The following is a 14,706-nucleotide window of genomic DNA, read 5'->3' on the forward strand; positions in this document are numbered from 1 at the left end:
TAATAGAATCAGAGGTATGGAAGGGGAGTGAACTGACGATTCTTGGGGAAAAGGGGAGAGGGGGGCGTGGGAAGAGACTGAACATAAACTGTGCACCTATGGATGAGGACAATGGGGAGAGGGGAAAGGGCAGAGGGTGGGGTGGGAACCTGGTGGAGGAGAGCAATGGTGGGGGGGGGGAGGAAGGAACATTTGTAATAATATGAAAAATAAAAACTTATTAAAAAAAAAGAAGTAAAAAAAATAAATAAATAAATAAAATAAAATTAAAAAAAAAAAAAAAGAAACTGCCAAGTGCAGAAAACTTCAACACATTTACCAAATATTTAAGAAAGAAAGAACACAAATCTTAACAAGAAATTATCCCAAGACCCCACTAGTGCACCAATCTATGCACCACGCCTCTAATATATTAATAAAAACCTCTAACAGCCTGGTCAGCATGGCTCAGTGGTTGAGCATCAACCTATGAACTAGGAGGTCATGGTCAATTCCTGGTCAGAGCACATGCCCAAGTTATGGGCTCAATTCCTGGTGAGGGGTCTGCAGGATACAGCTGTTCAATGATTCTCTTCATTTATTTTTCTCTCTCTCTCTCTCTCTCTCTCCCTCCCTCCCTCTTCCTTCCTCTCTGAAAACAATAAAAATATATTAAAACAAAAAGCAAACAAAAACTGTAACAAACATCATATGGTGAAGTGTTGAAAGCTTTCCTTAGTGTTTGGAATCAGACAAAGGGTCCAGCTGTCAATACTTCTATGCCATATCATACTAGAAGTCGTATCTAATACAGTAAGGCAAGAAAAAGAAATACAAGATATAAAGATTGGAAAGGAAGAAATAAAACTCATTATTGATATGATTGTGTACAGAGAATTAAGAGAGTCTGTAGATTATTAGAATCAATAAGTGCAGGTAGTAAAGCTGCTGGACAAAAATCAGTAAAATCATTTGTATTCCTATTTATCATCAGTGAACAGATTGAAAAATTTTTAATATGCTATTTATAATAAATTTAACAAATGCTATGTGATACCTAAGCAACAAATACAAGATATTGTTAAAGAAATTGAAAGAGATCTATATAAATAAGAAATACTATATTCATAGATTATTAGATGATTCAGTATTGGAAAGATATAAATTATTCCCAAATTGATATGTGGATTCATAGTCAAATATTAACAATTTTATTCTAAATTTCATTGTGGAAATGCTAAGGTTAGATTCTAAAGTTCTTATGGAAATAGCTTAAATATTGAAGAAGGATAAGGTAAGAGAATTTGTTCTTTATGACTTGAAGGTTTACTATAAAGCTAGAGTAATTGGAATTATTAGTGCAAGGACAGATAAGCACTAAAACAGACTTGAGAATCCAGAAATAGATTCACACATATATGGACACTTGATTTATATCAGACGTGGCACTGCGGAGTAGTAGGGAAATGATAATATTTTTCATAGATTGTTTGAGGATGTTTATTTGAATAAAAACTAAACCTGACCCCTGTCATATTACAGGCACAAAAGTAAATTCCAGATGGATCAATACATTCAATATGAAAGGCAAAACAATAAATTTTCTTTTTTTTAAATATATTTTATTAATTTTTTACAGAGAGAAGAGAGAGGGATAGAGAGTTAGAAACATCGATGAGAGAGAAACATGGACCAACTGCCTCTTGCACACCCCCTACTGGGGATGTGCCCGCAACCAAGGTACATGCCCTTGACCGGAATCGAACCCGGGACCCTTCAGTCCACAGGCCGACGTTCTATCCACTGAGCCAAACTGGTCTCGGCAATTTTCTAGTATTTATATTATAGAATATCTTTATGATTTTGGATTAGAGGAAAATTTCTTAAACAGTATGCAAAAAACACTAACCATACAGGAACTATTAATAACTTGGGACTATGTTAAAAGTAAAGACTTGTGTTTATCAAAAAATACTGTTAAGAGTGGGAGAGGAGCCCAGGCGGGGTAGCTCAGTGGTTGAGCATCTACCTATGAATCAGGAAGTCATGGTTCGATTCCGGTCAGGGAACATGCCCAGGTTTTGGATTTGATCCCCGGGGTGGGGGTAGGGGGAAAGTGTAGGAGTTAGCTGATCAGTGATTTTCTCTCATCATTGATGTTTTCATCTCTCTCTCCCTCTCACTTCCTGTCTCTGAAATCAATAAAAGTAATTTTTGAAAAAATATTGGGAGAGGATATTTGCAATGCAACCAAGAAAGGACTTGCCAAAATATATACTGAACTATATAGAAATCAGTAAGATGAGATTTGAACAAGCACTTCACAAAAGAGGATATTCAAATGTCCAGAAAAATATGAAAAGATATTCAACTACATTGGTAATTGTGAAAATGCAAATTAAAACAATGGATGATTTTAGATATCTACCAGATTGTCTCTAAAATTAAAGATGAATAACACCAAATGTTGGCCAGGTTGTGAAGTAGCAGGAATGTCAGACCCTGAAGTTTAAATTGGTACATCCACTTTAGTAGATAATGCCAAACTGTTATCCAAAGTTGAACATACATGTACTCTATAACTGAACATTTTCATTCTAGAAATATACTTAACACAAATACATGCAGTGAAGAGAAGTACATAGGAATAGTCACAGAAGCCTAATTCAGAAGAGCCAAAGATTAGAATAAGCCAAATGACCACTGACAGTAAAAAGGAAAAATAAGCCCTAAGTGGTTTGGCTCAGTGGATAGAGTTTTTGCCTGTGGATTGAAGGGTCCCAGATTCGATTCTGGTCAAGGGCATGTACCTTAGTTACAGGCTCATCCCCAGTAGCAGGGGGTGTTGCAGGAGGCAGCTGATCCATGTTTTTAACTCTTTATCCCTCTCCCTTCCTCTCTGTAAAAAATCAATAACATACATATATTTTTTTTTAAAGGAGAAATAAGTTGGGCCATATTTATGTAGTGGAATTATATACAGTAATGACATTGAACTACAGCAACAGGAAAAACACAGGTGAATCTTTCTATGTTGAACAAAAGAAGCTGGACAGAAATGCATATTTGATTGTTCCAATTACATAAAGTTAACGAAAACGGGTGCTTATGTATGCATGCTTACATGGTAAAACTATACATAAAAGTAAGATGATTTCAGTAAAATTCAAGAGAATGACTTTTGGGGAGAAGACAGAGACTATAATTATTAGGAAGGACTCAAAGGGAACATCTAGGGTGCTGGCAAGGTTCTATTTATTGACCTGAGTGGTAATTATATGGCCATTTGCTTTTTAATAAATCACTGGGTTACATGATTGTGTACTTTTCTGTATGTTTATCATGCTTCACAATAAGAAAGGTTAAGAAAGTACCTGGTTAGAGTGTCTCAGTTGCTTGAGCATCGTCCTGTACACCGAAAGTTTGCTGCTGGTTCAATTCCCAGTCAGGGCATATATAGAAGACAGCTAACAGATCTCTCTCTCTCCCTCTCTCTCTCTCTCTCTCTCTCTCTCTCTCCCTCTCCCTCTCCCTCTCCCTCTCCCTCTCCCTCTCCCTCTCTCTCCCCTCTCTCTCCCTCTCCCTCTCCCTCTCCCCCTCTCCCCCTCTCCCCCTCTCACCCTCTCCCCCTCTCCCCCTCTCACCCTCTCACCCTCTCCCCCCCTATTTCCCTCTCCCCCTCTCCCTCTGTCCCTCTCTCCCTCTCTCCCTCTCTCCTCTCTCTCGTTGAGGACTTTTTTTTTTTAAAGTTAAGAAACTTATAAACCTACAAACCCAAATATTTTTATAGCACTTTCTGAAGCTAGAAAATGAATTATTATTAATTGACTTTGCTGATTCATGAAAGCTCATGTTGAACTTACTAATGGGAAATGCTGAGCTGCAGCACAGAATCCTCAAAAAGCAAAGAAATTGGTAGCATCAGTTGAGAGAATTGGGGATTGTGGGTTGGGTGGGAGAAGGGAGATGGGTACTGAGCCTGAATAAGGAGACGGATGAAAGCTTTTGGAAAGGCAGTTCAAGTCCTGGTTGTTAGTGAGCAACTGCCTCTTCTCCAAGTCTGGAGGCTAATCTCTAAAAGGTAAACCAGACAGTTTCTGGAGGGAGATACCATGCAATTGAGGGATCAGTATCTTACCAAAGGATTGAAAGAACTGACTGTATGCAAGCACACTCAATACTGGGAGAGAGAATTCTCTAAAATAGGCCCAATCTGATCACTCTATCTAAAGCTCCAAGTCAACAGTCCACCCACCAACTCTGAAAGCTCTTGAGTCCCTCAGTCTTAATCATGAGCAAACACGAAGGATTGCCAGATGCTCAGGAAGGTCTCTAAAGACAACGGCAAAAAGCAACTTGAATGAACTTGAGATTCTGAAGAAAATATAAAACTTAAAAAAGGAAAAACTGTAATATCTCTGGAAAGATATGGGAATATATTGAATCCATTAAAAAAATGTAATTCTCTTATTAAGAGGTTTATAAGCTGTTTGTTCTGTCCTTTGTTTTTGTTTCTTGTTTTCATTGTCATTTGGTCTATAAAAAAATCTTTTTTTTTTTTTGGTCTAATTTTATTTTCATGATCTCTGGGGATAAAACATGTTGGATAATAATAGATGTTTTGAATTAATGTAAAACCATGAACTTTTGAGAAGTGGAAGATGACTGACAAGAAATCCATAATTGAACATTCTGTCAGGATGCCGGGGGTTTCTTTTCTGAGCTGATAAAGATAACAGCCTGCTTCTCCCATTGCATTTCACTTTGATTTTTTTCTCTCTTCCATGTAAAATTAAATGCTCTTCCCATATTCCTATCTTCATCTCCTTGTTTCTTGGTGTCTCTTCTCCCTGAAGATCACTACATTTCAAGCTATCAGAAAGGTATCATACTAAAATGTGTTAAGAGTTTAATATTCACTGTCTGTCCCACTAAAAAGTCTATTAGACTTTTTTAGATGTAGTTGAACTCCTTCAGACAGGGTCTTCATTCTCCCTTTCTGTTTTGATGTGTATGTTTTCTGTGGACCTGCAGGATGTTGAGAGCTGGGGGATATTTTTTTTGAGGGGGAAGAGCCCATGAGGAAGGGGCGGCCACATTTCTTTTTCTGACTGTTGAGGGTTGTCACATGGTGCATGCTGGACCTTGTTTTCTTATGTGTGAGCTGTTTTCTGAATCTTAGACCAGAAAAGGCCATTAAATCATGCATTAACTTTTGTGATGTTGTTTATGAAAAACCTCAACCTGTCATCATGATTTTACTGCGCAGTTGTCAATGGTAGGAAATTCTCGCCAGTTTGTAAGTGACAATTATAGAGTGAAATTAGCCCTCACTAAGTTCTGGAGAGCGCCCGAGTGCTGTGTTTACGTGCTCAAATCATCACTTGCCATTCGCAGGCCAAACCCTGCGTCCTAAGGTGGCCACAGCATTCTCAAAAGAGATCTTTGCTGTAGCAACTGTCTTGTTTATATGTGTGTGTACACTCTTCTCTGTGTTCTACATTTCAGAACCGCAAACAAGTTCCTACCTCTCATAGATGTGCCCATGTGGCCCCCTTCATTTTTTACTTCCTCTTTTTCTCTTGTGGTTATTTTTTTCTTCTTGCTCCTCAGAACTTCCTGGGATTTTTATTTAAACAAACTTGAGCCTTGATTTTTTTTTTTTTTAATGACAGTTTCTTTTAACTTAGAAAATGCTTCATCCTGTATTTTTTAAACTTAATATGTTCACACACTCCTTTAATTCACGAATTCTTTGTATTTTCAAAGGCATCACTGCAGTTCGAAAGGAGATCATCAAGAATAAAATCAGAGCCATTGGGAAGATGGCACGAGTCTTCTCAGTTCTTCGGTGAGGATGTCTGTCGTGAAAGGGTGGGAATAGAAGCATTCTGAGAGTACATTAGAAGCTGGTTTCAGAACAGAAGTTTTAGAATTAGAATTTGGTATTAGAACTGTAAAGTCAAGTGCAGATTAGAATCAGATCTATATGTTAGGATGGCTAGCAATGTTCTGGTAAACATTCACTTGGAATGAACTCAAATGTAGTGGTTTAGTGTGGATTCTGGAGCCAGGTTACTTATGAATACATCCTGGCTCTACCTCTTCTTAGCTGTGTGATCTTACGCCTCATTTTTCTTGTCTATAAAAAAGTGAGTAAAAACAAAACCTGCTTTATATGGTTATTAAGAGTTAAATGAGATAATATAAGGGAAGCATTAGAATAGCAGCTGGTTATGGAGTGTCCTTAATTGAAAAGCAAGACCTGGCAGATTCTTTAAAATTGGAATATTTGGAGAAAACATCCCTTTCTTTGGTTCAGGGAAGGGGAAGGGAGAAGGAGAACCTGTTCTCCCTCCCTGTACATCTAACTTCCTCTAAGTACCTTTGAATTGCTGAGTGTGGACACCTGGCATTAACCAGGGCTTTGCTCTTCCTTGGCAGGGAAGAAAGTGAGAGTGTGCTGACTCTCAAGGGCCTGACTCCTACAGGAACACTCCCTGTGGGTGTTCTCTCAGGGGGAAAGCAGACTATTGAGACAGGTGAGTATGAGGAATGCTCCTTCCAAGGAAGGGGTGCTCCTGTGACCTAGCAGTCAGTTAAAATGAAAAATTGAGGTTCCCTCAGTAAAAATATGAAATCTTGCCATTTGTGACAACATGGGTGAAGCTGGAGGGTATTATGCTAAGTGAAATAAGTCAGACTGAGAAAGACAAACACCATATAATTTCATTTATGTGTGGAATATTTTAAAAAATTAACGAACTAAACAAACAGACTCATAAATGCAGAGAACAAACTGATGGTTATCAGAGGGAAGGGGGAAAAGAGGGGCACAAAGGTGAAGGGGGAGAAAGGTGCAAATTTTTAATTCTAAAATAAATAGGTCACGGGGATGCAATGTACAACACACGGAATATAATCAATAATATTGTAATAACTATGTATGGTGACAGATGGTTACTAGACTTACCATGGTGATCACTTCATAAAGTATATAAATGTAGAATCACTATTTTGTACACCTGAAACTAATATATGATTAAATGTCAACTATAGTTAAAAAATAAATTTTTTTTTTAATTGGGACTTCTTTCAATAAATGTTATTGGAGCAACTGGATGTTCTACTGGGGGGAAATTCATCTTGACCCTTCTCTTCATATAGAAAAAATCAATTCAAAATTAATTACAACTTAGATGTAAAAGGTAAAATCAGTAAAATTACTCTAAAAGAAAGAATGGAGAATAGGCATTGAGGCAGATAAAGAGCCCTTAAATAGAACGGAAAAAGTACTAACCTTAAAAGAAAAAATAATTAAATTTTATTATAACTAAGAATTTCTAGCCGAAACCGGTTTGACTCAGTGGATAGAGCGTCAGCCTGTGAACTGAAAGGTCCCAGGTTCGATACCAGTCAAGGGCATGTACCTTGGTTGTGGGCACATCCCCAGTAATGATATTTCTCTCTCATTGATGTTTCTAACTCTCTATCTCTCTCCCTTTCTCTCTGTAAAAAATCAATAAAATATATATTTTTTTTTTAAAAAAAGAATTTCTATTCACAAAAAGTGCATGATTAAGAAAGGGAAAAGGCAAAACATACATTGGGACATTTTTGCGATAGTCTGACAAAGGACTTATATTCAGAATATAGTACATAACTATAACTCAATAAGAAAAATGCAATCAATGTTTTTAAAATGGTCCAAAGAGCCGAAACTGGTTTGGCTCAGTGGATAGAGTGTCAGCCTGCAGACCTAAAGGTCCCAGGTTCGATTCCGGTCAAGGGCATGTACCTGGGTTGCAGGCACATTCCCAGTAGAGGGTGTGCAAGAGGCAGCTGATTGATGTTCCTCTCTCATCGATGTTTCTAGTTCTCTATCCCTCTCTCTTTCTCTCTGTAAAAAAATCAATAAAATATATTTTTAAAAATATATAAAATAAAATGGTCCAAAGAGTTTAACTGGCACATCACAGAAGAGTGTATCAAAATGAAAAAGTCTGACAAGTGCTCGCTTTGGCAGCACATAAACTAAAATTGAAACAGAGAAAATTAGCATGCCCCTGCACAAGAATGATACGCAAATTTGTGAACATAAAACAACAACAACTGACGATACCAAGTGTTGGTAAGTTTGTGGAAAACTAGAAATTAGATACATTACTGGCCAGCTTGTTCAACCACTCTGGAAAACTGTTTACGGGGCAGTAAAGCAAAACATGTCCACCTCATAACCCAGCAGTTTGTATTTATCAAAGAGAAATCAGTGCATATATCCACCAAAGGTTGTGCATTAGAATGCCCACGTTAGCTTTATTGTAATAGCCCCAAATGGGAAACAATCCACGTGTCAATCAATAAATAGTAGAATAGATAAATGTGTCATATGTATACAATGGGCATAAAAATAGCAATAAATAAAAAATAGCATTACAAATACATGCCAAACATTGTTAAATCTCACAGACATTATGGTGAACTGAAAAAACTAGACCCAAAAAGACACCAACTGTCTGATTTATATGATATTCAGGACCAGGCATACTAATCAGTGATAATAGAAGTCAGAAGGGCATTTCCTTTAGAGGGAGAATATTGGCCCAGAGGGACTTCTGGAGTAGTAGGAATGTTAAATATCACTCTCTGGGTGGTAATTGCCTACAAGTCATATCCTACTCCAGTGCCACAGTCACCTCTCCAACCAGAGCGTCCCTTCTAAAAATTACATGAGCCGAAACCGGTTTGGCTTAGTGGTAGAGCGTCGGTCTGTGGACTGAAAGGTCCCAGGTTCGATTCCCGTCAGGAACATGTACTTTGGTTGCGGGCACATCCCCGGTAGGGGGTGTGCAGGAGGCAGCTGGTCGATGTTTCTCTCTCATCAACGTTTCTAGCTCTCTAGTTCTCTCCCTTCCTCTCTGTAAAAAATCAATAAAATATATTTTAAAAAATAAAATTAAAAAAATAAAAATTACATGGGCATTGACTTCTAAGGAGAGGGCTTTATGGAATAAAAAGATTCACGTTTGGCAGATTAACATAGATCTGGTCAAGCAATGGGAAGAAACATGAGATCATGTTATTGGATGACTAATTCTGGGCATGAAAAGTAGAGTTGAAGCTTTAACAAATCAAACTAGAGTTTCATTGCCTTTTTGTCCTGTTCCTCCCCACCACCTCCTTTTGTTGCATTGAATTGTTTCTGCTTAAGTTTTTCTCTTTTCTTTGTCATCTGCCACTTAAAGGAAGTCTCAGTTCCACAGGTTCATTGGCAAACTCTGGAGCATTAGCTGAATAAGACCTTTTTTTTCATATAACTTTACTTGGAGAGCTTTCAATCAACAATAGCCCATATGACCTTATAGCATATACTCATTTAGGTCCCACCTTGTTCCAAGAGGGACTGGAGTAAATTACAGTATACAAGTGAAATAAAATAAATATACTTGGAAATTGGAGCACAAAACAAACAAGCCACTAGGCAGCCACAGATGTGATCTAAGCTTGTTAGTAGCCAAAATGAAGAGGAAAGCCAGTAAATGAATAAGATTCACAAAGACAGCCGAAACCAGTTTGGCTCAGTGGTTAGAGCGTCAGCCTGCGGACTGAGGGGTCCCGGGTTTGATTCCGGTCAAGGGGATATACCTTGGCTGTGGGCACATCCCTAGTAGGGTGTGTGCAGAAGGCAGCTGATTGATGTTTCTCACTCTTTCCCTTCCTCACTGTAAAAAAAATCAATAAAATATATATATTTTTATTTTTTTTAAGAGGTAGATTTTATTTTATTTTTTTAATATATTTTATTGATTTTACATAGAGAGGAATTGAGAGGGATAGAGTTAGAAAGGTCGATGAGAGAGAAACATCGACCACCTGCCTCTTGCACACCCCCTACTGGGGATGTGCCCGCAACCAAGGTACATGCCCTTGACCGGAATCGAACTCGGGACCTTTCAGTCCGCAGGCCAACGCTCTATCCACTGAGCCAAACCAGTTTCGGCAAAATATATATATATATATATATATATATATATATATATATATATATATATATATTTATATTTATATATTTATATATTTATATATTTATATATTTATATATATTTATATATATATATTTTTTTTTTTAAAGATTCACAAAGACAATAAGATAAAAAAAACATAGGTTATAGTGATGATTGCACAACTCTATTAAAATCATTGAACTGCACACTTTAAACAAGTCAATTTTATGGTATACTAGAGGCCCAGTGCATGAAATTTGTGCACTCAGAGGTGGCGTCTCCCAGCCTGGCCTGCGCCCTCTTGCAGTCTGGGAGCCCTTGAGGGATGTCCAACTGATGGCTTAGGCCCGCTCTCTGCAAGGAGAGTGGTTCCAAGCCGGCAGTCGGACTTCCTTAGAGCTGCTGTGGAGGTGGAAGAGGCTCTTACCACTGCTGCTGGGCTCGCCAGCTGTGAGCCCAGCTTCTGGTGCACTGACCACCAGGGGGCAGCTGCTGCGTTGAGTGTCTGCCCCCTGGTGGTCAGTGCATCATAGTGAACTGTTGTTCCATTGTTTGGTCAATTTGCATATTAGGGTTTTATTATATAGTATAAATTCTACTTCAATGAAGAAAAAAGGTCCGTTTCTCAGTTTTATATGACTCTTTCTTAAAATACCCTTCAATACAGGCTGATATCTTTTTTAAAATAAATATTTTATTGACTTCGGAGAGGAAGGAAGAGGGAGAGAGAGATAGAAACATTAATGATGAGAGAGAATCATTGATCAGCTGCCTCCTGCACACTCCTTACTGGGAATCCAGCCCAAGACCTGAGTATGTGCCCTTGACCAGAATCAAACCTGGGACCTTTTAGTCTGCAGGCTAATGCTCTATCCACTGAGCCACACCAGCTACAGCCAGGCCGAGATCTTAATACTCAATGCAAAAGCAATTCTAGGAGGGCTCTAAACAATGTAATACTAGTACATATTTTGCCAAATAGCTTTTAAACTCTAATTAGGCCAACACTTGGTATACAATTTCAGGCAATGCTTTGTTCTCTCTCTTCCTCACACTTGGGCTCGATATACTGTTTAAAGGCACTATGGTCTTCTTGAGAAAGTTTATTTGTTCTATTTGAGGAGATTAGAGGGTGTGACTTTGCTTTAGCACATGTCTACATATGGTTGACAAATGTAAGTACTTGATAAGTTGATTCCAAGTTTCCATTTTCACATTGCGTTAGGAAGTTAACTTTCCATTCTCCCATTTCTCCTGTCTTGTGGATGTATAAAGCCTAAGGCAGGGCAAGCTGTTACTGGTCATTATTCTTCCCTGCCTTCTTTTAAAAGTTGGGATTGGAGGAACTGACAGGGTTCTCCTAATTGGGTCGTTCTTGTTACTAAAACCTATAACCTTTTCATATTTTAGGGCTTTTACTGTCTTAACAGAAGATGCAATGAAGTTTACCTATTGTTACTAATGGTATCCTTTTCTCTCACTGAGGGAGTAGAGGGCCTTCTTAGTAATTGAGCTGCTCTCTCACACAGAGAATGGAAGTCACACTGTTGGAAATATCAGCCTCTGTTATATCTCCAATCCAAGATGATATATGAATTGTATCCAGAATTGAATGGTTTTATGCCATTGCCACCTTAATACTCCACACCTGAACAAGAAATAACCCTTCACTTATAATCCATTTTTCTCTCCTTCCAAATGCCAGTATATTATTCAAAGGCCTTTTGTTGTTGGTGTGGTTAAGTAATTTAAAATGACAATTGGACTCCACATAAGTTGCTTGAGAACAATAAGTAGTAATTTAGTGCTTTTTAAAATAGGACCCAGCAGCAGCTCATTTAATACCATCTGAGCTATTACAAACCCAAGAATGGTTGCAATGCTAAATTATTTGACTCTATGTGAATAGCATCTGGCTACTTAAAATCAGGAAAACACCCTAGCCAGTTTGGACTGAAAGGTCCTGGGTTTGATTCCAGTCAAGGACACATACTTCAGTTGCAGGCTCAATTCCATGTCCTGGTCAGAGCAAGTGCAAGAGACAACCAATCATGTGTCTCTCACGTGAATGTTTCTCTGCCTCTCTCCCTCCCTTCCACTCTTTCTAAAAGTCAGTGGCAAAGTATCCTCAGGTGAGAATTAACAACAAAAAAGTAAATAAACAAAAAAGTAAAAAGCAGGGGGAAAAAGTCAGGAAAGCAACATAACTCTTGGTTTCTGTAGTCAGCTTGACTGACCCAATGGGCTTAGTTGTAGATGCCATTAGCTAAAAGGTTCTCATGTTACCTAAAATGTTAGAAACTCTCCTTACATCACATTTTCCCTGCCCCCAATTTAGTTTTCCACAATAATCCTTTTGCTTCTCCAACTAGTTGACTTTTATTATGGGTGGGAATAGGCTAAAAGGTGGGACCCTAGGATGTCTGCTGGCAGCATTGCTGCTGGTTTACTCACTTGTTTTCTGTCTTCATTTTTGCATGCCACTGCTCCTGCCTCTTACAGCCACAGTAGAAGCGGTAGAGGCCCAGGAAGGTATGGCCATATTCCTGTGATAGATGTGATCATGTGTCTGTCTGTTGGTTTTTAAAAGTTTTGTCTACATTTGAAATCTTTTATTATTGCATCACCAGAACTGTAACCGTGAGAAAAGGAATAAGTATTTCTAGGCATGCTCACAAAGTGTTACAAATGACCCTCTCCACAGCTAAAGTCCTTTCTGGGCTGTTTGAATACAATGGCTGAAGCATAAGCATCTGGTCAAGTGGGATCAAGTGAGTTAATTCTCTAGCTCTTCCATATACAGTATAAGAGATTACTAGAGATTCAAACAGATCAACCTCTTTATCCAATGATATCAAGAGCAGAGGCAAGAGTAGACAGGAAGTTAATTTGGTTAATTTTTGAGGTTGCCTTAAGGCAGTCAAGCTAAATTATCTTTGTTTCTATGAAAGCAAACTTGAAGTAACTAATAATCTGCAAATCTGTGGATGAAAACTATTGTAATTCATATTGTTTTATAAATTTGTTTTATTAGGTAAGGTGATTCAAAATGGGAATGGTTTCCTTGACAGTGCAAAAGTTCAATCAAAGAAAATATCTAGAAGCTATTGTTTAGATGGCTTTTCACTTATGTTCAGCTCCTGATTGTGCAAGATAAAAAGCTGTCTTTATAAACAAAAAGACTGGTTCTTTTACTTTTTTTCTGTGGTCAGTGTGATGTTTGTGCTAAAGGAACCTGTTCTGTTATCCTAGCGTTTCCTTTCTCTCCCATTGAGCACGTTTCTGGTGCATAAGAAACTCTTTCCCAAATGTACTGGGACTGAGGAGGTACTTGTTTCCTTTTTGTCAGGTATACTTCTGCTATGACTAATTGTGTTGAGTTCCTATGAAAATTACTTTCACAGTTCAGCTGCCCTGGGGGCCTTAAGAATTGGTAGCTTCGCCCTAACTGGTTTGGCTCAGTGGATAGAGCGTCAGCCTGCGAATTCAAGGGTCCCAGGTTTGATTCCGGTCAAGGGCATGTACCTTGGTTGTGGGCACATCCCCAGTGGGGAGAGTGCAGGAGGCAGCTGATCAATGTTTCTCTTTCTCATCAATGTTTCTAACTCTCTATCCCTCTCCCTTCCTCTCTGTAAATAAATAAATAAATAAATAATCACTAAAATATATTTTTTTAAAATAAAAGAATTGGTAGCTTCAAGTCAAAGCTAATTCAAATCAAATAGTGCCTATTATCCTCACCAGCCATGTGCTCCATGGCCACTCTTCTGTGTTTTTCTCTAGGAGGCTGCTGTGTGCTAAGAAACTTGAAGCTTGTCGCTTTGCTGTCTAATTGAGCTCCTCCCTTTCCTGTTTTTCTGTAGCCATCAAAGGGTTATCGCGTCAGCACAGGATCCGGAGTTTTGAAGAAGCCCGAGGTCTGGACCTAATTAATGAGCGGATGCCACCTCGAAAAGATAGCCACGCGACTTTGGGAACCAGACAATCCGTTGCTTCGAACAGGAGCGAGAAGGGGAAAAAAGCCAGCAATACCTCAGAGCCCTCCTATGACAAAGGTGGACCCAAAACTTAAAAGCAGATTGTATTTATTTATTTATTATTGGAAAACAAAACAAAGCAACTTAAATCTGGAGGTGCATTCATAATATACTCTCTGCATTTATTCTGTAAGAAAGGTGACCATTTTATAAATTCTTCTAACTTATGTCTAACATAAATATAAGCAGTGCATCTGTTTTGTTTTCCCTTTTCTTCTTAATTTTTAGGAAATGATCTGACTGACTGATACATGTGTGAGGTTTTGTACTATCCGGGGCGCCTTCTCCTAATAAAAGGGCCTTGGAAACCTCCACACCCTGGGTTTCTGGCTTGAACCAGCCAGACTTCCTCTTGTTCTTCAGAATGTAATGTCTTTCATTGCAGACGAGTAATTTTTCAAACACAAGAAGGTTTTTTTCCTTTCTACATGGTGCCACTGAAGAAGATCTCTTAGATTTCAGTGGCTTAAACTTCTCTTCTTATGGAAAACTTGATTATAGTAGAATTTGTAAGTGAATAACCCAAACCTAGTGATTTTAAGAGCCAAGGGGAATGTTTTCCATAACCCATTTTCTTCTGGACTCTCAATTCCTTGTACTATGTTCTGGTAAGGCAGAATAAAAGGTAATGAAGGGTTTTCTTGGAATTAATTAAAATTTCATGTAGCTCTGGGCATGGCTGGTTT

General features: G+C 38.3%; 1 protein-coding gene across 4 annotated transcripts in view; it reads left to right on the plus strand.

The window, feature by feature from the left end:
• Positions 1 to 14,694, plus strand: part of PPP3CC (protein phosphatase 3 catalytic subunit gamma) — a 75,991-nt gene extending 61,297 nt beyond the window's left edge. Inside the window, exons 11-15 of one of the 4 annotated variants that reach the window (XM_084884451.1) lie at positions 4,836 to 4,862; positions 5,749 to 5,830; positions 6,424 to 6,521; positions 12,486 to 12,515; positions 13,847 to 14,694. In XM_084884451.1, the coding sequence (XP_084740577.1) occupies positions 4,836 to 4,862; positions 5,749 to 5,830; positions 6,424 to 6,521; positions 12,486 to 12,515; positions 13,847 to 14,055 (446 nt within the window). In that variant the 3' untranslated portion in view covers positions 14,056 to 14,694. The remainder of the gene's footprint in view (positions 1 to 4,835; positions 4,863 to 5,748; positions 5,831 to 6,423; positions 6,522 to 12,485; positions 12,516 to 13,846) is intronic. The other 3 variants (XM_084884453.1, XM_084884452.1, XM_084884454.1) reach the window with 3 other exon arrangements.
• Positions 14,695 to 14,706: the final 12 nt, after the last annotated feature.

Source organism: Pipistrellus hanaki (genome assembly GCF_964339955.1).
Source record: "Pipistrellus hanaki genome assembly, chromosome: 5".
Classification (NCBI taxonomy): Eukaryota; Metazoa; Chordata; class Mammalia; order Chiroptera; family Vespertilionidae; genus Pipistrellus; species Pipistrellus hanaki.